This window comes from Chionomys nivalis, chromosome 2 (genome assembly GCF_950005125.1).
Source record: "Chionomys nivalis chromosome 2, mChiNiv1.1, whole genome shotgun sequence".
Taxonomy (NCBI): Eukaryota; Metazoa; Chordata; class Mammalia; order Rodentia; family Cricetidae; genus Chionomys; species Chionomys nivalis.
The window spans coordinates 31,416,194-31,441,307 of record NC_080087.1 but is presented as its reverse complement, the minus strand read 5'-3'; the positions used below and the strand labels follow the sequence as shown (position 1 = coordinate 31,441,307).

The following is a 25,114-nucleotide window of genomic DNA, read 5'->3' as shown; positions in this document are numbered from 1 at the left end:
GCCCCGGTGCGGCGGTGAAGGCGTTCGAGCGCTCGGATCCCCTTTGAACTCTGAAGCCGCGCCAGGTCAGTTTCAGCCTCTTGGGGACCGGATTTCGTGGTGACAGTCGCCCAAGGAGATGATGCCACGTGGTGAGCCGAAGTACACCGGCAGGATTCCACGCCGAGACCGGACTCCGTCTGCGCTCTGGTTTTTCACCTTGCCCGCGTGGCTGATGAGTATGCGCGTTAATGAAACTTGCGTTGACTGCTGGGGCTTTTCTTATTCTTGGTTTCCGACTAGTAAACTGTCTTAATGACTGTCTTGCTTTGAAGGACTAGGGGCTCGGGGAAGGCGGTTTTCAAAAAGAAACATTAGCAACTGAGAAACAAATTTCTGCCCAAGTAGGCAAAATAAATGATAAGCAACAAAATGCTGAGGGGGTGGTTAAGTAATCTACAGAAATGGAAACAAAAGAAGGAACAAAGCGAAGGAACACAGCAGCCAACCAATTCGGCCTTCACACAGAAAGACAGGTCCCCACCATTGACTCTCTCAGCTTAACCAACGAGTTCTTTATACTTTGAAACCCCGCACAATGTACCAGGGACACTAAACAGTGTCTGAACAGTATCACTAGAAGACCAGGACTGAACTGTATTTCTTCATTTGTAGGTTTTTTTGTTTGTTTGTTGTTTGGTTTGGTTTGGTTTTTTGTTTTCTTTTATTTTGGTTGCTTATGGATTATTCCAAAGCACCATGCTTACAAGGAAGAGACAAACTGGTCTTTGAACAGTGAGATAGTCCTCCACCATCTTCAAATCAGTCGGGTCAACACACAGAAAGCCCCAAGTGAGCAGAAGGAAGCTCTCAACAGAGAGCTCAGCTTGGACCTCAGCAAAGATGTTTTCCCTTGGTAAACTCAGGAGGGTTCAGGACAGACACCTTTCTCTGAACACCAGCAAGAGTCTCTTCGCTATTTGGCAGACCCCTAGAAAAGGAGGTGATTTGTTTTCAGCCTTCTGGCTGACACTACTAAGTACCTAAGTCAAGATTTTATACTAGGTGTCTCTATCCCACCTTAATCCCTGAGGCAGGAGGATCGTCAGGAGTTTGAAGCCAACTAGACTAAATAGTGAGACCCTGTCTCTGAACAAACAAGCAAATGGGAAGAGGCTATTGGTATGTGTTGTTTGGTAGTAGTCAGTCTGGTGGGTGTTTGTCCACACTCTATTCTTTTGATAAATTTGTGTTTCAGTTGCTTTAGAGCAATAATTGTTAATTGCAATAAGGACACCAAACCCAGCATGTAAGGCCTTGGACAGACTCCTAGTTCCAGACCTAACTCAGTATCTGCTGCACAGTAGACTGTTGATCAGGGAGGGAACAGCATCTGTTAAATGTCAGATGCCACCATACTGCCCTTAGGCTGTTCTTCCCTGGGAACACAGGAGCCATCTGCCTTGGGCACTCACATCCAGCTCAAAAGTTCTCCAGATTCCCATGCTTCCTTCTCCTCCCCAGGGGTGGAGCTGAGCCTCTGTTTACCTCCTGCTCTTTTCCCTAGCCCCCAGATGCCTCTCCACCCAGGGCCCTTTGGTTCCCCACAGTCTGTCCTCTTCACTTTCCATCCATTGTCACGTTTTGTTCAACTAAAGTATTAACAAGCATGGGATTTTGAGACATAGTTATTTGAAAAACAAGACATGCCGTTTTTCTTGTTCACCTAGAGTAGCTTTCCAAGTCACAATACCAAGTTACTGAGTGTTTTCCAATCAATGGTTCCCCTAGACATCTGGGATCTGTTGTTTGGTTGACTGGCTTGACTTTTGTTTGTTTGTTTGTTTGTTTGGGTTTTTGCCCTTGTTGTTGTTTAGAGACCCATGTAGCCCAGGCTGACCTCAAACATTGTGTAGTTGAGGCTGAGTTCCTGAATCTTCTGCCTTCACCTCCTGATGGAAGGTCCATCACCTCATGATGGAAGCACAATGCCATTCCCCACCCCCACCCCCGGTCCCTGGCTATTTTATATGTGGACATGATTCTGCATTACCTTCTGCCTGACCACTGTGGACTTGGAACCCTCCTCCTTCCCGGTTGCTCCTGAGCTCTCCATCCTTCCCAGAGTTCAAGCCACAGCTTTCCTTTCTCTGCCTTGCCGCTCGTGATCCCCATTTATGATTAGCTCCACCTTGGTGATGCTCAAGTCTAGAACGTATGCTCCTGACTCAGTACCAACCTTCTCCAACACAGTCTTTAGATTTTGTGGGTATGTGCATGTTTTTCCATACATATTTGTGTGTGTGTGAAGACCAGAGGTCAAACTCTTGGTGTCCTTCAGAACACTATTCACCATGTTTTTTGAGACAGGTTCTCTCCTTTGGTTTAGAGCTTGCTTCTAGGCTGGCTGGTTGGTGAGCAAGTCCCAGGAATTTGCCTGTCTCCACCTCCCCAGTGCTGGGACTAAAAGCACACACCACCACACCTGACTTTTTTTTTTTTTTTAATGTTATTCTGGGAATTGAACTCAGGTCCTCAGCTTCCAAGGCAAGCACTTTAGTGACTGAAATAACCCCTTAGCCTATTCTCAATATTCCCTGTATAATTCTATCATACTCTGCTATGAATTCAACATATCGCCCCCTGCCCCCTCCGAATTTCTCCCTTGGAATCTTTCTCTTACCCACACGGGTTCGGCATTTATCCCTCCTCTCCCTTGTCGTCACTGCCCATAGTTCTCAAATCTTCACAATTCGTTCATGCCACCCTGGCTTCCTACCAGCCTGACCTATGCTAGTCCCTCTTTCAGATCTGAGACAGGCTTGGAACTGCTCTGTTCAGTTCATCTCCCCTTAATTCCCCTTACACCGTGTCACAAGGTTATTAATCATCTAATACAGGATGATTTTACACAGCTTTCCCTGCTCAAACCTTTTTAAGAGAGTTTCTATTTCCACATCATCTGATGTCAACCATACTCCCTCCCCATTCCCATTCCCTGAGAGGTCCTTGGGCCCCTCCCCCTTGCTAACTTTTACCACTAGCTAGCATTTGCCTTCCTGGCTAATGGAATCTCCTCCTAGCCTGTTGTCTGCCCATGGTGATTCTCTGGGCCTTCACTGTCACCTCCGAAAGCCAGTCAGCAGCCTTCTCCTATGTGGAATGTGTCCACCTGCCCTGGCTCAGTGGCCTACCTTCTGAACTTCACTAGCACTCACTGGGTTTCACACTTGCCTAATTTAGTGCAAATTTGGGTCTTCAATCTGATGTACATTTTTGATGGCAGGGACTTTGTCTTGTTTGTGTCTCTTGGGAGTCTCCATAAAGTTTGGGACTATGAGTTATCTTATTTGTCCATAGGTTGAAATATCCGTGCTGATGTCATACACAGGTCTGCACTTGTGGACATTAGTGATGTTTCTAAAGGGGGATATAGATATGATAGGATAAAAGGGTAGATTATTAAATCTACTCTGAAAAGAAAAAAAGAGGATATAGATAAAAGATATAGATATAAGATAAAAAGGTAGATTATTAATTCTATTTTTAAAAAGCAACTGCTAGTTTTAAATGTTTTACATAGGATTTTTTGTATTTGTAGTATACAAATTATGTATATTGATACAAATTTGAGATTAATTTTGTTAGACTATACTATACATATATTTCTACTTTTATTCAAGGTATTGTACCTCTACAACTCATCTAACAATGTAGTGCAAATTTCTAGTCCTTGAAAATTATTATTACCAACTGTTTGGGATAAAAGGAAATACAGGGTTAGTAATTAGTCATCTGTTATAATCAAATTTGTCACATTAGGTTGTTTTCAAGGTCAAACAAGGACATATTTTAGATAGACAGGTCATCTTCAAACACTTCAGAGATCTACAGAATATGACATTTAAGATTTTTTTTTTATTACAATGAGACATCTCTACTACTGGTAGCACCAGTCTACTTCAGAGAAGATAATGGGCATTGAAGAAACTCCACATGGAGTTTACTTTCTTTGTGGCAAAAGTAAGCTGCTGAGCAGTAAAATGCCCTTGCCTCGACTGCTGACTAATTATGTTGTCCTAATTAGATAAGCAGTACACAAATAAAGTGACTGCCAAACATTGTCAAGACAAGGAGGGACGGCCCTTCAGAATATCCTGCTTCACAGAAAAGTCTATCAGATAAGTAGGCCTGTAAGCCAAAGATAGATGCCCCAACCGTTTTGCAGAGGAACTTTGGGTGACTGTCAAGGCAGCCAGCTATTTCTGTCATTTTGCAAATTTGTTGGAAATCACTTGCTTACTCTTCCCTCTTACTCAGTTACTATTATTTCATTCTTGGGCCTTTGAGGGAGTTAAAGATTGGATAGTTAGCCGGGCGGTAGTGGTGCATGCCTTTAATCCCAGCACTCAGGAGGCAGAGGCAGGCGGATCTCTGTGAGTTCGAGGCCAGCCTGGCCTAGAATAGCTAGTTCCAAGACAGGAACCAAAAGCTACGGAGAAACCCTGTCTCAAAAAAAAAAAAAAAATTGGATAGTTATAGTTTACCAGATGCAAAAAGTAAGTTATGATAAAAAGTAAATTAGGTATAAGACTTTGGACTCATCAAGATAGGATAGCTATAGAGTATTTTCTCTAAATTTTTTGAATGCATATAGACCAGACATTGTTGATATATTTATTGCCTGTATATATTGTATATAGTCACTGTACTTATTGCATAGTTTTTCTTATATTAATTATAGCCTTCCCTTTTTATATTTGACAAAAAGAGGAAATGTAGTGACATTTCATTTGTATTTTGAGAAATAAAGTTTGCCTGAAGTTAAAACAGCTGCACTGATCAGCCTTACAGACCAGGCAGTGGTGACACACACCTTTAATCCCAGTAGCCATGCTAGTTTGTCATAGAAACCAGGGGTAGTGGTGCACGCCTTTAACCCCAGCACTAGAAAGAAATATAAGATGGGAGGAAACAGATCTCACCCACAGTCTCATTCTGAGATTCCTGGAGGCAGGATCGCCATTTCAGACTGGGGTAGAGCTAAGAGCCAGTGGCTGGCTATTTTGCTTTTTTGACCTTCAGGTTCAACCCCAATTTCTGTCTCTGGGTTTGTATTAATCATACTATATGGGCGTCATTTATTTCTCTTCTTTAGTGCTACAGTGTCTCACACATCATAGCCATTCAAATGGGTGAAGTTCATGTTTGTCAAACTCCTTTATGTAGTGGCCTAGCAATGATGGGCACAAAGTATGCAACAGCAGAATTTAGAGAAAGAGGCAAGAATGTTGTTTAAAAAAACAACACTGGACCCACTTCTGGAAAAGCTATCTTATTTCTTCCTGCATAACTTTTCTTTTTCTAAACTATATTACTAGTTCTCATCCTTTCTTGTCTTGAAAAGCTTTTCTTGATTCTCTCTGGCAGATGTATCCATAGCCCTTCCTACACTTTTGATTCCACTTCTGACACTGGGCTTGAGGGGCAAGAACTATGTCTTAACTCATGCCACAGCATGTACTAGTAGCCTAGCATTTATTGATTGTGCTGTATGTGTGCAGAACTCAGCTTGCACACGTGTGGTGCTCAGGAGACAACCTGGGAATCACTCCCCCCCCCTTTCATCTTTACCTGAGTTTGGGGGATTGGTAGATCACAGACTACCAGGCTCGCACTGCGGGCACCTTCACTCACCCCTGAATTATTTAACTCCTGGTCCACAGTCAGTATTTCACAGGTGCTTCTGAGTGAGGACCATCCCAGGAGCAGGCAGCAACTGAGCTCTTACCACCTGCTAAGCACCGACGAAGGACCTTACCTGTGATGTCCTTGTCTGAGTCTCAGAACAACCCTTGGAGGAAGACAGTTTCCCCATTCCACAGAGGCTAATCTGCCTGAGGTCACAGGTCAGGAGGGAGCTTTCCTTTGGGCTCATGGGTGGTCACAGTCTCTACCTGAACTGAAGTCATCATCTCACTACCACCCTCAAGGAGAGGGGCCCTTTCCCTCTTTGCTTCTCATTGGGCCCAGAAATGAGGTGTAATTTGATCACGTTAAATCGCTGATGGGGGAATTTTTAAAATGTGTCTGGTCCTCTTTTTGTTTTCTTGAAAGATTTTAAATTGTGTGTGTGTATAAGTTTGGGTATCCAAGGAGGCCAGAGGCAGATTCCCCTGGAGCTGGAGTTACAGGTAGCTTATAAGCTGTCTGATGTGGGAGCTGGGAACCAAACTTGAATCCTCTGGAAGAGCAGTAAGCATCCTAAGAACTGAGGTATTTCTCCACTTTCAAGGTACCTGCCAGTCCTTCAGATGGCAGATCAGTATCTTTTTGTTGTTGTGTATAGTGTTGCTAGAATTTAAAATCTTACATAGTCTTACTAAGCAAGTACTCGGTTATATTACTTCAAAAGCATCTAGGTCATTTGAATATAAGTCCAAGTTGAGGAGCCCTGGCATGGGTGATGCTAAAGGCCTTCCCAGTACAAACTTTTCATGAACCTTGACCCACAATGGCACTGCCTTCTTGTGTGCTTGATACAAAATGTTAGCAAAAGCCTAATGATGGTGACTTGGGAACATATTGTAACATATTGTAAATTAAGAAGGTTCAAAGCCAGGTGGGGTGGGAGCCAACAGAGACAGGCACTGGTGATGTGGGAAGGTCATTTGTCAATTTGTTGTTTCATTGGTTAATCAATAAAGAAAACTGCTTGGTCTGATAGGTCAGAAAATTAGGTAGGTGGAGTAGACAGAACAAAATGCTGGGAAGAAGGGAAATGAGCCAGACGCCATGCCTCTCCTTTCTGGTCAGACGCTATGGAGCAAGCCGCCAGGTCAGACATGCTGAATCTTTCCCGGTAAGATACCACCTCGTGGTGCTACACAGATTACTAAATATGGGTTAAGCAAGATATGAGAGTTAGCCAAGAAGAGGCTAGATATAATGGGCCAGGCAGTGTTTATATGAATACAGTTTGTGTATTGTTATTTCGGGTGTAAAGCTAACCATGTGGGAGCCGGGCAGGATGAAAAACACACAGCCCACAGTTCCTTCTACACACTGGGGGTGGGGAAGACCTAAGGAAAGACCGTATAATTGAAGAGTTAGTTGAAAATGGGTAGCTTGATACTATGTACATATAGTATAAAAAGAAGCATTTAAAACATTGGAATTAATGAGACGAATTGTGTCTTAACCTACTTTCTTCAAAATTCCCACAAAGGAGTCAAGAAACTAATGACCTGTCCAAAGTTAGAGTGTTTTAGAGAAGATCAGCCCTGTTGTTGTCAAATGAGAAAATATTCAGGAGAATATTTCATATATCCAGATGCAGCATGATGCACTGTACGTTTATTTTCACATAGAATAAAGACAATTTCTGTTACTGAAGACTTTTGTATGGGTTAAGTCACGCTACTCGACCGCCTCTTTGTTGTTTCCGTCCTACGTCCTAAGCACATCCCTGCGAATGTAGGAAAGTCATTTTATTTATCCATCTGAGAGCTTCAGCTCTCATCTTGTTAACGTGGGAAGGCTCATAAAAATATAAGATCTGGCTCAGAAAAAAAAAAACCCAAATACAAGAACCACATTACGGAGACAGAAAAGAAAATGACGTCCAGTTGAATCCTTCTTGCAAAGACATGGAATGGCTTCTGTCTTTTTCAAGGTAACGTGGGAAAAATACACTGAGTCTTTAAAATTTTTCACTTTGACCACTCTCTTGCGCCCCTCTGTTGTCCCCAAGGAACAATCTGGATCCCAGCTGTCCTTTCATTGCTTCAACAGAGACAGATTCTACTTAATGTCATAATTGGAAAAAAAAAACAACCAAACTTTAACCCAGTCATCTAGTTCATGAGCACAAAATAACCTTGTTCTGGACATCGTCAAGGTAGCATGGGGGCAATCTTTTTACTTTCGAGTAAATAAGACACAACGAATGGGTAGCTTTAGAACAAGCTAACATCACCATGATCCAGATGTGCAACTGGTGCAGTTCAGTAGTACATGACCACCTCCGACAAACACACTCGGGCCAGACACTTAAGTTACAAAATACAGTCAATATGACAACTGGTACACAGAGTAGAAACCATCACTCTTAGGTTCTGTGCACTTACAAAGAAAGAACGAGAGAACTTTGTACAACGATCCAAATTACGCATTTCTGCTCAGGTGCTCAGGGCACATCACACACACACAGAATCCTTAAAAGGTTGCGGTCACATTTTGGTTTTGATCCAGTGGTACACTGTCACACGAAATGTCCTGTCTGTTCCGTGCTAAACACCGGACTGAAAATGCAATAGCTGCTGACTCAAAAACTATCTCCACGGAAGTGCGCAGACTAAAACAGTCCTCAGCCTTAGGGTGCTAATCAGGATGACGGTGAAAGCCTTTACGGAGAGTCCTTAGGAATCTTGTAGAAACAGAAGTTAGGAAATTTCACTGTGTTTTGTCTATCGTTTTCTTTTTTTTTGACACGAGTAAACAAATACTGGATTTAAAGTGCAGCTTCTTTCTCTTCTCCAACTTCCCCTCCCCTAAGGAGAGCAGTTCTGTGTTGACATTCAGAATCCCCGCTGAAGGTTAAATCGCAGTCAGGCGCGTTTGTCCCGAAAGTCAATGATGGCCTTCCACAGCGTGCACAGCATCCCTCCCCTGTGTAAAGGACAGAAGAACAAGCTGAAGAGCACCGTCCCCTGGAACTGCCCTTGGAACAGAACAGGGGCCATGAAGCGCACAGGCTTATCAGGCCTGATGTATTCTGCGCACACAGTATTTTCTCACCACCCTTCACACCTGTCCATTTCTGAAAGTATCAAGTACAAGACACCATTTGATGTTTTCAGCATTCTTGAACTGTGTTTTTATAGAGAGGGCTATCAGTTACGGATCTGCTTGGGCTGTGACAAGGAATTGTACCAGACGATACAAAGTAGTCTAGCTGGTGAGTCAATGACAGATCTACTGTTTATAGGACTGTGAGCATTTCTGCACAGCAGCCTCGGAGAATCTGCATGACTTTGGTCTGTGATATTATTTAGGAACTTGCCTCCAGTTGATTGCCACACACTTAAACAGAAATACTCGTTATTAGAGTTCCCCCCAATAGGCTGGCCCAACTAACTCAGTTGACTCAGGGGATTGAAAACTAGACACAGCCCTTCCTGAGCCTGCAGAGTTGGTGAGGGACCCTGCAGGGCAGGAACCCAGGCTTCCTGTTCTCAACCCAGGGTTCTTTCCCTCATGACAACCAAAAGTAAGGGGGTGGGGGGAAGCGGTACCTTAGTCTGAGGCACTTTAAGTCATCCCGTGTCACGTAGTAGAGAACATCCACGAGCGTGTAATCCTCAGCCAGAAACTGCAGAGAGCAAAGTATGCGCACAATAAGATGCTTTGTGTAGCTTCAAAACACGAAGGCTGTCCACAAGACAAACATTGCTAATAATTAAGAATGAGTCTAAGTCGGGCAAGTGGTGGCACACGCCTTTAATCCCAGCACTCGGGAGGCAGAGGCAGGTGGATCTATTGTGTATTTGAGTCTAGCCTGGTCCACAGAGCTAGTTCCTAGACAGCTAGGGCTGTTACACAGAGAAACCCTGTCTCAAAAAACCAAAAAAAAAAAAAAAAAAAACCAACCTTCTGAAATTATTATAGAAAAAAGCCTTCTGGTGATCAAATTAGAAAGAAACACATTTGTATGATTCACATTGCTTACGGATTAGAAGAGACGCAGGTTTAATCTCACTTGTCATTATGGAGGTCGCTGACAGCTAGTGTTTGTACTGCAGCTCTGTTTGTTCCCAAGTAGATCAATATTCTTGGGACATTATTGCCTATACTCAGCTTTTGAAGTTTTTCATAGCCAATAGCAGGAACTTGCCTGCTATCCACTGCAAACTCAGTCCTGGACGAGACCGGAGCTTTTAATTTTAAAGCAAACAGAAGGGATAGGATTTAGTGGGTCATTACTCACTCCCCAGAGTGTGACTCGAGCCCAAGAGGATAACTGTTCTGGAGAACGTGGCTGGGTGTATTGTTTTCTCTTAGTATGGGAGTTATTTTAATTTCGTTAGGAGCCAATTTTTAAATGTAGATTTCAAAGGAGACCGTAAATTTTATGTAGTCCAATAGATTGTGAAAAGAAAATTTTATTTTAGTTATTTTAAATTGTAGATATAACGCTGACGACAGTACAGGATTATTAAGAGGTCCTTTATAGCAAATCAAAAATACTACGTCTTTTAAAAGTAGAGTTTTTATTGCTAACTGTGTGTATGTATATGTATTTGTATGTGGGTGTGTGCACAGAGTATATGTATTTGTATGTGAGTGTGTGTACAGAGTGTATGTATATGTATATGTATGTGGGTGTGTGCACAGTGTATATGTATTTGTATGTGGGTGTGTGTACAGAGTGTATGTATATGTATATGTATGTGGGTGTGTGCACAGTGTATATGTATTTGTATGTGGGTGTGTGCACAGTGTATGTATATGTATTTGTATGTGGGTGTGTGTACAGAGTGTATGTATATGTATATGTATGTGGGTGTGTGCACAGTGTATATGTATTTGTATGTGGGTGTGTGCACAGTGTATGTATATGTATTTGTATGTGGGTGTGTGTACAGAGTGTATGTATATGTATATGTATGTGGGTGTGTGCACAGTGTATATGTATTTGTATGTGGGTGTGTGTACAGAGTGTATGTATATGTATATGTATGTGGGTGTGTGCACAGTGTATATGTATTTGTATGTGGGTGTGTGCACAGTGTATGTATATGTATTTGTATGTGGGTGTGTGCACAGAGTGCAGATGTGGCTGAACTGCGGAAGAGGGCATTGGAGCCCCTGGAGCTAGAATCATATCCGGTGAGTCAGCAGATGTGGGTGCTGGGAACCAAAGCCAGGTGCTCTATAAGCAGTATACACTCTTGACTGCAGCGACATCTCCTCAGTTTCAAATAGTATATCTTAATACATATGTATGTATGTATGTATGTATGTGTGTGTATGTATGTATGTATGTGTGTATGTACGTATGTATGTATGTATGTATGTGTGTGTTATACATGTAATCTCAAGTCAAATGCTCGTCATGCTAACTCTGAGCCTATGATGGTGCGAGAGGAATTAGGCTGTAATAGACATGTGGTTTACACAGGAAGTATTTCTGACATAAATCCACAGAGCTACACCTACTTTTTTCATGGAAGAAACGAATAGCCACTGCCTAGTGGAGACTAATAATGTTATAAAAGAATTAAAAATTTAACAAAAGTGGCAGCAACAGAAGGACATTTTTCCTGTAGTTCTAGCTCCACATGCTCCTTTCTCTTCCTTATTTTCAGCCCACAAACAGTAGACTCCTTAGAGGTCATGGACAACGCGGTGCACTTGTCTGCCTTACCTCTTGTCTTTATTCATCGTATACTGCACCCCAGAACGAACTTCCTTTCCTCGTCTGCCCTGTCCCTGTCTACACAGTTGGCCTAGCTTATAGTTACATATTCCTTTGGACTCATTCATTGTCCTTTGGGAGAACCACACACACACACAAAGATAAACACATACACACAGATACACACACAGATAAGCACACACACAGAAAGATAACACATACACACAGATACACACAGATAAGCACACACACACCTAAAAACTGTGTGTCAGAATTTGCTGGTGTAAGACTTTAAAAAAAAAAATCAGTGGAATTCACCTCTCTCTCCTAATGTTTAGATCTCAGGAAGGCAGAACTATGTCTGACTTGCTTAGCAGTGTGTCCCCTGTGTCTAAGGTACCTGGCACATAGTAAACACATCATTATGTAGAAAAGCGGAACATCACGGCTTACCCGACTTATAGTGTCTTCGTCAGCTCCATTGTCTCTCAGCCAGCCAGTAAGTTCAGAATCTTCACTGGTTGTGCCAGGAGAGTTCATGCGGCGCGTGGGAAACCCAGGGATATCTACAACCAAAATTGGGGGGAATCTTTAGCTTCATGGATGTAATCTGGAACACTCAGCATTCATGGAACTTTCCTGCTAATTTGCAGGCTGTCAGAGAAGAACGAATAGAAACAATTAAGGATAGACTGTGTAAATGAGAACAGGAATAAATGGAAATCCAGAAGTAACATTGTAATGATACGCCCCTTCATACTTGTATCTGAAGTTCCGAGTTTCTGAGAATTAACATTGTGCACCCAAACTGTGCTTTGGATTTTTCACGCAACTAACAGGAACAGTTAGCAGAATATTATACAATGATAAGCTCTTTGCCCCATGATTTGTACTAATACAGATCCAGATACCCGAACAAATAACTCTAGATCTAGATACAACTTACAAGTTCTCAGAAAACATGTTTCAACCTATGTTGTTGTTGTTTTTTTTTTTTTTTTTGTAAGCTTATTCTACTTAAGTCCCTCCAAATCAGAGGGGAAAAAAGCTGGAATATGCTGAATGCAAATGCTAAATAACAAAAGGCGCGTTATTTTATTCTGGCAATCTGTGAAATCTTTAAGAAGAAAGGCGGAAACAGTGGAGATCCTCGTTTACCTCAATAATACATTATCCTCGAATGAGCCTGCATTTTTACTGTGCTCATAGAAGATGATCAGTCACGACAGTTAAGAAGGGGATCTTTACAGAAGAATTCTGTCCGGCTGGTCAGTCACGGAGCTATGACCGAGCTGTGACACACACCTGCCTGCTGGCTTCTCAGCCTTCTGTGGCACCCCGATTGAACAGTCATGCCTAAGATAGGATTAATTCGAAACTTTCTGCTGCTTACCTATGGGCTGGGACTTAAGCTTCAGGTGTTTGATTTCTTGGTCTTTTTCTTCGATAGCTTGATGGAGGAGTGCTTGTAACTCTTTCTCTTTCCGCACTAACTCTTCAAGTAATCTGCAGGAGAGATTCACACTGGTTGATGGAATAATGAAGCAGGAGGTAACAGCTATTCTGTCAGCGTGGGCTTCTTTCTCAGGCTACAGCAAGCCCAGAGATTTTATAGAAATAAAAGGCTCGATGCCAGTGGCTCTGGGCTGAGGTCAGAGAGGGCATGTGTAATGAGCTTTCAGTAGACGGGCACGTAGCAGGTCTGTGGAGACTTGTAATCATCCTTCTTCTTCTTCCTTTTCGTTTCTTTTTCTTTTCTGAGACAGGGATTCTCTGTGTAGCCCTTGCTGTCCTGGGGAACTCACTCTGTAAATCAGGCTGGCCTTGAATTCAGAGCTTCGCGTGCCTCTGCTGGGATTAAAGGCGTATGCCACCACTGCCCCAGCTGCGATCATTCTTCTTAAACTATGGAAATTTGAGGACTTAGGTGAGACTGCCTATTATAATATCTGGCACAGACAAGGCCTCAACAAAGGTTAATGGTTATTGTGGCAATCCTGTCAGTGCTGCTCTTTTCTCTCTCACTTCTGGGAGTGGGTAAGGCTAGGAGACACTTAAATAGCTAGCCATGCTCCTGGCACATTCAGTTCCTGAGGTGGATCTGGTGCACTCCCAAGAGCATCAGAAAGATAACTTCTGATGCTCGTTTTGGACCATGGTAGGCTCCCTCAGCAACTGAAAACCAACCTGTGGCCTGCTGGCAGTACCCAGCGTGTTTCTCGGAGGAAACACTCCAGCCTATAGAAACTGATGTTCTGGTTCTCTAGAAAATTATCTCTGAGTAATTCCGATCAACAATCCTACAAGTTTAAAATATATAATTATTGGGACTGGAGAGACGGCTGAGCCGTCAGTCAACAGCATTTGTTCTTGCAGAGGACCCAGGTTCAATTCCCAACACCCACATGGCAGCTCACACCTATCCAAAGCTCCAGTTCCAGGGAATCTAATACCCTCTTCTGACCTCAGAGGGCACTAGGCACATGTGTGGTGCATAGACATACATGTGAGCAACACACTCATACACATTAAATAAATCTAAAAAAAAATGAAACACAAATATTAACAAGACCTTTAAGACAAATTACTGCCTAGCTGGCAGCACTCAGCAAGCGAACTCTGTTTCACTCTCTAACCATTGACAGATTTACTCCAGGACCACACATGGCCAAACGTCTGTGTGTTTCCGTTGACATGCCGTGCTGTATAGGCAGCATGCTGAAACTGAGAGATAAGCCTGGCTCCGTGGCCTGGCTCAGCCGCACACTTCCTGTGTTCACCTTAGACACATTTCCCAATGCTTCTGGGCTCCAGTTTTCTCACTTGTTAAAAGGAAATGGGAAACTTCTAGAAAGGATTACTGTGAGAATTCCACGAGACAACACAGATAAAGTGCTAAGCCCAAGAAGGGGCTCCTATGTTGAGCCCCAAGATTGACTCTATGCAGGACCTAAAGATGAATCCCTTTTGAAGGAGAGGGGTTACAGGAGAATCGGGAGCAGGGGTGGGGCAAAAGCAGGGTACATTGGAGAGAGAGGTGGGACGAAGAAGACACATAGGCAAAGAAACTGCGGAGAAAATATTGTGCACAGTTAGGTGGGTTAAACAGCAGGGACTGAAAACAAAAGGTTAAACCAAGACTTTCTGTTGACACCAGTGCCCATGACAGTCACAGGATGGGATACAAGCTCTGGATGAATTTTTAAATGGGCGATTTTTGTCTAAATGTATCTTTGTCTGCCTTGCTGGTTTACAGACCTGTAGAAAGGTGACAGTATATTGCTATTGTCTTCTCAAAGGAAATGGACATTTTCTGGAATTCAGTTAGGAAGCAAAAACTTCACGTTGTAAGCACACCTCACCAGACCACCTCAGCTCTTCCCGGTCCAGCTTTAAGACCACTCACCTGAAGTGTGGATTTAGCCCGTGTGTTTCGCGTCACCACATACTAGTTAGCAGGGAAATAACGGGTAAGGCTGACAGGTGTCTTCCTTTCTGTTTCAGGAAAGTATATGGCAAGGAGCTGCCATTAGGCCAGTTTGCTAACTCAGGGGTCCACAGCAGTGAGGCAGGCTGATGGGTAATTCTAGAACCTCAGAGCAGTGAAATCAGATAACCAGCCAGTGACTTCTGAGTTCATTTTAAGAGTCGTGGCAAGAACCGAGTTTTCAGAGCATTTTATTAAGGGTTTACCTAAATATAAGTGACATATATATTCTAAAGCTACCTGCTTTCTTTCTGCCATTTAGAATTACTGATGAACCAAAAGTCAGGAGCTGGGTATAGTTTATATAGCTTCACCAGCAATTCTAATAAGTGTGTCGAGGCTGGAGAGATGACTCTGCAGTTAAGAGCATTGGTTGCTCTTCCAGAGGACCTGGGTTCAATTCCCAGCACCCAAGTGGCAGCTCGCAACTGTCTGTAATTACAGTTCCAGGGATCCAATACCCTCACACAGACATACATGCAGGTAAAACACCAGTGCACATAAACTAAATAAATAATAAAAAGATTTTGTGTATGTATTTGTGTGTGTCCAAGTTCTCTCTCTCTCTCTCTCTCTCTCTCTCTCTCTCTCTCTCTCTCTCTCTCTCTCTCTCTCTCTGTGTGTGTGTGTATGTGTGTGTGTGTATGTGTGTGTGTCTGAATTTGATGCCATGTCTTTCTCAATTCCTCTCCATCTTGTTTTCTGCATCAGGGTCTTTCACCAAACTTGGAGCTCACAAATTCAATAGGCTGGCTGGTCACCAAGCCCCAAGGATCTTCCGGGCCACAACTCCCCAGTGCTAGCATTACAGACATGCGCTGCTGTATCCAGCTTTTATGTGGGTGCTGGGAACTGAACTCAGGTTCTTATGTTTTCACGGCAGACCATCTCTTCAGGTCCTAAGCTTACCCTTTCCTAAATACATCCACTTTCCTTTGCATGCACGCGTGCGCACGCGCGCACACACACACACACCCTCTCTCTCTCTCTCTCTCTCTCTCTCTCTCTCTCTCTCTCTCTCTCACACACACACACACACACACTCTCTCTCTCTCTCTCTCTCTCTCACACACACTCTCTCTCTCTCTCTCTCTCTCTCTCTCTCTCTCACACACACACACACATTTTGTATGTAGTTGGGGTCAGTGGGGCTTGACACCAGGGTCTTGTCGGGCAAATATCCTGTCACTGAGCTACACCCCCATAACAACAGTCAACTGAAGGTCAGTGTAGGTGGAGCCTATAATCTCTGCACTTGGGACACAGGGGCAGGAAGATGAAGGGCATCCTCAGCTACAAACTGAGTTTAAGTCCAGTGTGGGCTACATGAGACCTTGTATAAAAGGATTAAAAAATTACGAAATAATAATAAATATTCAACTAAAAGCATAAGAGGACTAAGACAGACATTAACAGCCAGGTTTTTTGTTTTGTTTTGTTTTTGCTGCTTTTACTAAACCATCCATCCTTCTTCAAATTATTTGTGAAGGAAACATTGTGCTTCACATCACTTTTCTGATGAAATACTAAGGAAGGAAAGAGGTCAGTGGTCCTTAGATTTCACAGAATCAGCTGTCAGCATATAGAGAAAACACAAATGTGTAGATTATTACAAAAGGTAGCTATGTAGTAATATAAATCACAAACACACATGTCCTTCTCGATAGAGGTGGCTAGAAACAAAGCTTCAGATGGAACCAAAAGGACCTCAGGGAAGACACATGAAGATGTGAAGAAAACAGCAGGGAGACCACGCCTTCTGGGAACTGTAGATGTCATAAATATGGTAGACAGAAGACAGGGCCAGATGTGAGCACCAGGCAAGGCAAACAGGAACGGGAGAGAAGGGAGAGCTATACACACTTCTGGGACATGTTTGAAGAGGCAGGTCCTGTCCCAGCATAGCCAGGGTTGGGTAGACAGGTTTTGGAGGTAGACAAGCAGACAGAACGGTAAACAGAATAGCTGTCCTGCAAACTCGTTTTGACCAGAAACCATGCATGGGCAGGGCTGGAGAAGCATAGTAATCGGGGAACCTTTCTTCCCCCAGAAACCAGAACAGGGGTTCCCGAACCAGCTCCAGTCAGGATTGACTGGCAGGGCAAAGTGAGGTGACCAAGTGAGCAGCCACCACAATGGATGGGAGAAAGGAGGAACAAGGCAGAGCTGGGTAACAGAGGACAAAGCCGACATATGGACATCAGAGCCGATGCCACCAAATTCTAAAACGTTTCCCCATGAAAACCCTCAAAGATAAGTAGGGATGCATAAAAAAGTAGGCTTCATATTGAAGCCTAACTTTTAAAAGCTTACAATAAGAAGTGAGTTACATTTCCTTACCCTGGTGAACAACTAGCCCATCAAGCGAAGGTTTCTAAATATTTGAAGACCTTTTATTGAGTCACTAAAAGTTCTCATTATAGACCCAGAGCCATAAAGTGAGCTTCCCACATGTCAGCAGGGGCTGGCACAGGAAGCTATAAATCATAAGGACTCGGACTTTGAACCATGCCAACACCTGCAAGAAACAGGCAGTACTTACTGCTAATTTGATAATTGGATGGCGTAGGTTCTACGCTACCAAACACTCAGCAAATCCTCAGCGACAAACCCCACACAAATCGCGACACACAGCGTACAGATAGTCGCCGATGTGGCCGAGTACCTTCAAGTTTCGGGGTGCATGGTTGAGTTTTATCCTTTGAGCACAAGATCTTTTCCTAAAAGAACTGGACATCCCCAAACATGAGCACTCTCTGTTCTCTCTCCCCTGTCTACTGGAAGGAACAGGCTGTCCCGAGGCTGTTTCCAAAGGGTTCACGAGATCACAACTCAGTTTTTCTGTAAATCCCAGTGCACGTGAGGCAGAGCAGCAAGCAGACGAGTGCTTGCCCTTGCTGGAGGCAGACAGTATGATTTTATGAGAGCTAAAATCAACACCTCTTGCTTTATAAAAGAGAAGCAGTTAACTTTCTAGGATGGGGTGATGACAGAGTCATCATGTGTGTTCTGTGGGCCGGACTTCTGAAGTAGACTCAATTTATTCACTTTTATAGAAATGAGGAAAAAGGCAACCAACCCCCATCCTCCCATTACCAACCCCCGTCCTCCCATTACCAACCCCCATCCTCCCATTACCAACCCCCGTCCTCCCATCATCAACCCCAGTCCTCCCGTTACCTATTAGTTTCTATTTTCATCCTTCCAAGCTGCACATTCAGAGACCGGTGAGCGCTCTGGGAATCGTGGGATACAGTGGAGCTGAGCGTGCTCACCCCCGAGGTGGCCACAGCGTCCTCGATGACGGCCTGAGGTCTCCGGACAGGTGGATTCGAAGGGGATTCCTCGTGTTCATCTTCGACATCCAAGTCTTCCGGATCGGCTGTGTCGCTCTCGGATGCGAGGCTAAAGTGTGGCCTCAGCTCTACGTGGCAAAACACAGTATTAACAAATAAGATCGACTGAGTCATGCATTAAGATGCATCGGTTCCCAAACTGCCCTTTCAAGGGAAGGTGGGCTTCTGTGCATTGATTCAGAGCTCTTCCAAGGGGAACTTGAGCAGCCCTAAAGATCATTCCTAATGCCAGAAATAATACACGCCTGTCTTATCAGTTGTCTTCAGCTTTCCAAGGCCATCCTGGTGTCTGTGCTCAACAGTTCTCTGTCTGGGCACCACTTCACTTGAGAAGTAACAAGAAATACTCAGTGTTTCCAATGATCGGCCTGAGAAAAGAACTCCCAAGGGGTTCCAACTGCACTCTGTCCTGGGCGATCATTTGAGGACAGGGAGTCTGTGCACTTTTAAAACTTTTATTCTGAAACCATTTTACAGTAACAGGATCATTACATGATACACAGAGTGTTGCTTGTACCCGTGGGGAGCTTGCCCTCACCATAATATCTCATGTGAACCAGGAAATTAACAGACACTATGAAGCCCCTCACTCTCTCTTTCTCCTGCTGTCCCTTCCTTCCTTCCCTTCACTTAAAACACACATACACACACACACACACACACACAACAGGATCTCAGCATCTTTACTGCGCCCACCATTCTGCCTCTGCCTCCCGTGTGCTGGCATGACTGGCTTGCACAGCCGCACACCCTGACACTGCCACCAGCTTTCCTGGTGAGCCTGTCCCTTTCCTGACCATTGTTCCTTCACCGCAGTGCCCGCTTTCCTGGTCTCCTCCAATCTGTGACTGGTATTTCTGTGCCTTCTCATGATCTTCGCCTTTTTTCTTTCTCTCTTTGTCTTAGTTTTGCTCAGGCAGAGTCTCTGGTAGCCCAGGTTGGCCCTGAACTCACGATCCTCTTGTCTTAGCCTCCTAAGAACTTCCCACTTTGGAGGACAGCTATCCAGATATTTATAAAATGTCCTTTATTTTAGGTACACTTGATAAGCTGCCATGATCAAGTTGAGACTGCATCTTTGAAAAAAAAAATCACAGCCCCGATGCTGTGCCCTTCTTGTGCCCCTCATAGCAAGAGGTGCATGGTCCATGGGTCTGGTCACTACTAGTGATGTTTTCATTGGTTGAGGAAGTCTGCGGGCTCCGCCACCACAATTACTGTTTTCCCTCTGTAGTTAGTAAATACATTGCAATGAGAGATTAGGAAACAGCCCACTATCCTGCATCTCATCACTGTTTTCCTACTAATTCTAGCAGTCATTCATGGTCCTTGCCTGCCATAATTATGACGGTTAGTGCTTGCATAGCGGTGGCTTTCCTACTTCCTTCACGCCCTCCGACTCTGCCATGTATTTACCTAGTCAGTTATTTATCTCATCCTGGACCACATGTTTTTATCCTGTTAGGTTTGCTAGAGTTTAGGTCTTAAGCATCCTCCAGAGGTCCAGGTAGTAATGGCTGTCCTTAGTATGGCACCGCTGGAAGGTGGAGGAACCTTTAGAAGCTGTGGTCTATGTGCAGGGTTTATGTCACTGTGGGTCACGGAACCCAATCTCTTGCTTGGCATCTCTTGTGCTTCCCAGCCATGAGATAAAAAGCTTAGTTATCTGCCGAATGCCTGCACTACGATGTGCCACCACAAGCCTAACACAATGGCCAAAAGAAACATTTTCTCTTATAAACTTTAGGAATTTGTTATAATGATAGAAAAACTACCAATACAGATCTGTAACCCAATACTATTTTTATTTCATTTCACTTTGTTGTTTAATCATTCCAGCATAGACTAGTGGGAATTTCTTTAAGGAGGACCGAGTAATGCTCTTCCAGTAACCCCTGACCTTGCAGAGTCTTCCTTACTTCCTGTCACCACGTGGTATCTCAAGGTCATTTTATATTTCTCCTCCCACTTCAGCGGGACCCCAAACCATCTGTCAGAGCAGCGGCTCTCAACCTGTGGGTCCGGACCGCTCTGCCAAACTGCTGTCTCCAAAAGTATTTGCAAAACTACAGTTAGGAAGTGACAACGAAAATCTTCTGGTTGGGGATGTCACCAGCACAGGAGGAGCTGTGTTAAAGGGTCGCAGCGTTAGGAAGGTTGAGGAGCAGTGTGATAACGGATGGTGTTCAGAAACCACAACTTACGGCCTGCCTCTCAGCAGACAGACTTAGGAAGCAGAGGCAGTGAGCACGTTCGCCCCACACTTGCAAGCCAAGCAAGGTATCTTTGGAACTGAGAAGAATTCACATGATAAAAATTGGTGACCTAAAATATTTCGTATTGATCCTTTGAAGTTTCTCCCTCCTACCTTTAGAACACAGGTATAAAACATTCGACTTAAAAAGTTTTTATTACTGAATAAACTGTGCAGTTACTTCAGAGGTTTGCCTCAGAGAAGGAAGACACTCCTCCCTGACTTTATAAACACTTATGCCTTATGTGTTTCATTAACAAGACAGCGGGGGTATGTTCAGACCAATGATTTCCAATCCCAGCCATGCCATCAAAATCGTCTGAGAGCTGTGCTCAAACTGGATTTCTATAGCTAGAGCATAGAGGATCTTCTCAGAGCCAGAGAAATATTCTCTATGATACCCTAATAGTGGGCAGACGTCATTGTATTCAACCAAACCCACTAATGACACAGATCTAGAAGTCTTCCTATATAAAGAGCCCAGGGGACTATGATGTGCTAGTACAAGCTCATCAGTCCTAACAAATGAGCCTCTCAGGTCGAGAATGCTGATCCTGGGAGAGGCGATGTTCGTGTCAGAGCATATGGGAACTGCACCTTTCCTCTCAATTGTTGCAATTTATCTAAAACATTTTTAATGTTTTAATTTAAAAATTCTTAATTTTCTTTTTAAAAAATCCAATTCCTGGGACACAACTGTAGAAGACTGTTGCCGACCTGGTCTGATATGGGCTTGAGAGCTGAGACTTTGGCTGAATGCATCGAAAGACTTGAGAATCACCGCTTCAGGAGATGACAAACATGTTTGTGTGCACAGGTATCTATCCACTGAAATTCGTAACTATTCGGAGCATCTTAGAGTTTTTAGTTTTTCTTCAGGGCCAAGAACGCTGCTCAAAGCAAATCTCCCACGCTCACACTGGATGTTTTGCTCGGTGTATCACTGTGTATACCGGATGTACTAGAGACGTGTTATTTGGTGACTGTGGTGGTTTGGATGAGAATCCCCCTGCCACGCCAAAGCTCATGTATTTGAGTACCTAGTCTCTAACTGATGACATTATTTGGGAAGACTTAGGAGGTGTGGTGGCCTTGCTGGAGGAAGTGTATCACTGGGAGCAGGCTTTGAGAGTTCAAAGTCTTGAGTCACTCCTAGTTTGCCATCTCGGCTGGCTTCATGCTTGTGGTTCAGAATGTAAGCTCTGGGCTTGTTGCTTCCTTCAGACATGCCTCCCCCATGATGCAATGGACCCCTCGCATTCTGGAGCCGAAAGCGCAGCAGCTCAGCTAAACCCTTTCCCTGACAATCACCTTGGCTATGGTGTCTTTACCACAGCAAAAGAAAGTAAGACAATGACTTGGAGATCATTTTTTTTTAAAGGCAACCAATGTTCTTAAATACACTAAAGAAATGGGGCTGGAGAGATGGCTCAGTGGTTAAGAGCACTGACTACTCTTCCAGAGGACCTGGGTTTGATTCCCAGCACCCATGTGGCAATTCGCAACTGTCTATAACTCTAAGATCTGACACCCTCACACAGACATTATATATATATATATATATATACACACACAAAACAACAATGCACATAAAATAAAAATAAATAAATTCTATTAAAAGAACACTAAAGAAACAACAGAAACGAAATGACAGGGGAAGAGCCACCTAATATATGCAAGTACTAATTATTAACTTAGCCATTAGCGATTTCTGACCTGGAACCAGAGTGGTAATAGCTGTTTGCACAGCCTTTCGGATGATACTGTCCAAGGCGAACATCCAGTGTGGCTTGATGTTATGATTCCGAAGAACTTTATTGACCTGGAAAAAAGGTGACCTTTAGCCTACTTTAATTTTTAAAATTATTTATTATTATTATTATTCTCTCCCCCGCCCTGTGTGTGTGTGTTGTGTGTGCGTGCATGTGTGTGTGTGCCTGCATGTGTGTGTGTGTGCGTGTGTGTGTGTTCATGCTGTGGCATGCATGTGAAATCAGAGGGCAGCCTGAGGGAGCCAGTTCTCTCCTTCTATCGTGTGGGTTCCCAGTACTGAATTCAGCTCATCAGGCTCAGGGGCCAGCACCTTCACCCATCTCACCTGCCCTTGTCTACATTAATACTCTAATTGCAAAGACCTCAGCCGATCTAAGCACTTGGGTGAATGTCTATCTACCGAAACAACCGAGAGCTGTCGTCACCTTGAATTATAAATAATTTCTCCATGTCACCAGGAAACAAACATTGCCACTTCAAACTACGATCGAAAGTTAGGTGTACTGGAACCCACCTGCAACCCCAATGCTTAGGAGGCTGAGGCGGGAGGCAGGCTCATGAGTTTGAGGCCAACCTGGGCTACTGGACCTTGATGATCACATTTCATTCAAGCCAGTACGGTATTTACGTGGGAAGGCCTCTGGTGAAATGGGCATGCTGAATCTTCAGTACTCAGGCTGGGGTGGAAGGCATAAAAGCAGGGAGAATTCGAGGGTTTTCAATAAAGATAAACTCTACCCTGCAATACTGTGACTGCCCCTTAACACAGTCAAAAGCTTAAGTGCATTCAGGACTTGGGGGAAATCAAGGGAGGAGAGCAGACATTAGCATTTATGTACTACCTATGCCTTGCCACAACCTTGGTCTTTTTTTTTCCCTGTCTCACCCCCACTGTTGCTAATGCCTCTCTGTACAGGGAATAATCTGTTCGAATATCCTAGAAATCCTAGTCACACAAAATAATCTCTGTTGTAAGGATAACGTTTTACACCGACTGTAAAGTTTCGCCCACTTCAATAGACACACACCTGACCTTTCTCTCCTTTTTGAAAACTATCGTGAAATACACATGATATAAATTTTCCAATATTAATCACATTTATTTAATCCGATGAGTTTTAGAAATATAAAATTCATGATTTTGGCCCCCCGAGGCACTACATACCCACATGCTATTGTACTGATATCCTCACTGTCTATCTCTAGAGCCCTTCATCTTACACGCCTGGAACTCGGTACTCACTCCGATTAAATTTTCACTCTTACCCAACAGTCTCTGCACGCCTCTGCACGCCTGACCTGCTTCTGTCTCTGGGGTCTAACTGCTTTAGGTACCTTACTGACATCAAAGGATTCGGCCTTTTGTAACCGGCTTGTTTGGCTTAGCATAACATTCTTTTTGTTTGTTTTGTTTTGTTTTTTGCAGACAGGGTCTGTCTGTGTGTAGACCTAGCTGTCCTGAAACTCTCTCTGTAGGCCAGGCCAGCCTTGAACTCACAGAGATTGCCCTGCCTCTGCCTTTGGAGTGTTGGGAATCCAGGCGTGCACCACCACCGCCCAGCAGCAGGACATTCTTTAAGATTCATTCATGTTACAACCTGTGTCAGAATTCCTTTTTTCCCCCCAGACTAAACAATCCTTTTGTTAGTACAATACTGTGTGCATTGACTTTCTAAAGATAAACTTTTCTCGTAGCATTTTGATGGATTCTACTACATCCTGGTTCACAGTGGCATCTGCAGGAACAGGGCTATGCTTAGAGACCCCGGTGGAAGCTGGGAAATGGTGGCTGAGCTGTGAACTTGTGCCACAAACTGGAAGAGCAGTCACTCAGTCTTTCCCTTGGTCCAGACTCATCAAAATCATTCCATTTAGGAGGGAGTCCATTTGAGGACGTCTTTGTCACAGTTGCTTCCCAAGGAAATGAGCTATTTGTTGGACCTCATTTGTTCCAGGAAATTCTTTTGGACTGACTCTGAAACGCTTCCATTTCTTAAGTGGATTGACCTGCTTATGTAACTAACTGGTGTATCCTTTAGGAGACCGGACTATTTCTCTCAAGAGCTCATTCTTTATAGCCGTGCCCTGCCCCACCCAGGTCTTCACTACACAGCGTACTGCCCAGTGCCTCATTCCACAGCATACTGCCCAGGGAGAACACGGGATGGGCAGTGAGTAGAGTGGAAGCGAGGGAGCTGCATGTCTGTGTCTGTCCTGGGCCCACGGCCCGGGATCACAGCTAAATAGCTCTCACTCTGAATCCTGCAACCAGTTTGCTTTCCAACCCCTTGCCCGGAAGCCAATGCGCAGGCAAGCACAAATTAGCTATAGCATCTCTCTCCACTGCAGACGGCGGGGTTTCCGCAGAGGCAGTGTGAACACGTCTAATGTTAGTGCTGGGCTTTGCTGGCATTCACAGGACAGCAGTCCAGTCAGGGCCCTTGCTCCTGCTCCTTATACAGCAGAGAGCCCAGGCAGTTTCCACTCAGAACACCAGCGGCTGTTGAAGGGCGAGAACTTAGTTTTGAATGAAGGGTCATTTGTTACTTCAGATACAAATGTCAAGAAACCATCTACATATCGGAACGATAATACAGTAAGAGCTAATTAATTTTTAAAATTTAAATAAAACCATACAGTACCATTCTAGATTTATTCACTTCACAGGCACCATCAAGATACCTTTTATCTCTGTCGTATCTCTGTGAGGATGACTGAGAGTGGCTTAAGGCATCTGGGGCACAAAAGTCTACAGAGAAGCCTTACTCAAGAATAACAGGAAGAATCTTGAATCAGACTTGCAGACCGGCTTCTATTTTGTGTTGCATAACATCGGTAGCCTCTCT

At 43.9% G+C, this 25,114-nt stretch overlaps 1 protein-coding gene and 1 long non-coding RNA gene across 2 annotated transcripts in view; one reads left to right on the top strand and one right to left on the bottom strand.

Moving 5' to 3' along the window:
- The first annotated feature begins 40 nt into the window (after positions 1–40).
- On the top strand, positions 41–24,809 carry LOC130864693 (uncharacterized). Its single transcript, XR_009055999.1, has 3 exons — positions 41–1,161; positions 21,198–21,312; positions 23,964–24,809. It is a non-coding gene; the product is annotated as an uncharacterized LOC130864693 (long non-coding RNA).
- The window catches only part of Map3k5 (mitogen-activated protein kinase kinase kinase 5), a 209,445-nt gene continuing 191,640 nt past the window's right edge, over positions 7,310–25,114 (bottom strand). Inside the window, exons 25-30 of the mRNA XM_057755327.1 lie at positions 22,212–22,317; positions 18,066–18,309; positions 12,792–12,904; positions 11,852–11,964; positions 9,276–9,352; positions 7,310–8,649 (exon numbers count right to left, since the gene is read on the bottom strand). Of these exons, the coding sequence (XP_057611310.1) occupies positions 8,589–8,649; positions 9,276–9,352; positions 11,852–11,964; positions 12,792–12,904; positions 18,066–18,309; positions 22,212–22,317 (714 nt within the window). The 3' untranslated portion in view covers positions 7,310–8,588. The remainder of the gene's footprint in view (positions 8,650–9,275; positions 9,353–11,851; positions 11,965–12,791; positions 12,905–18,065; positions 18,310–22,211; positions 22,318–25,114) is intronic.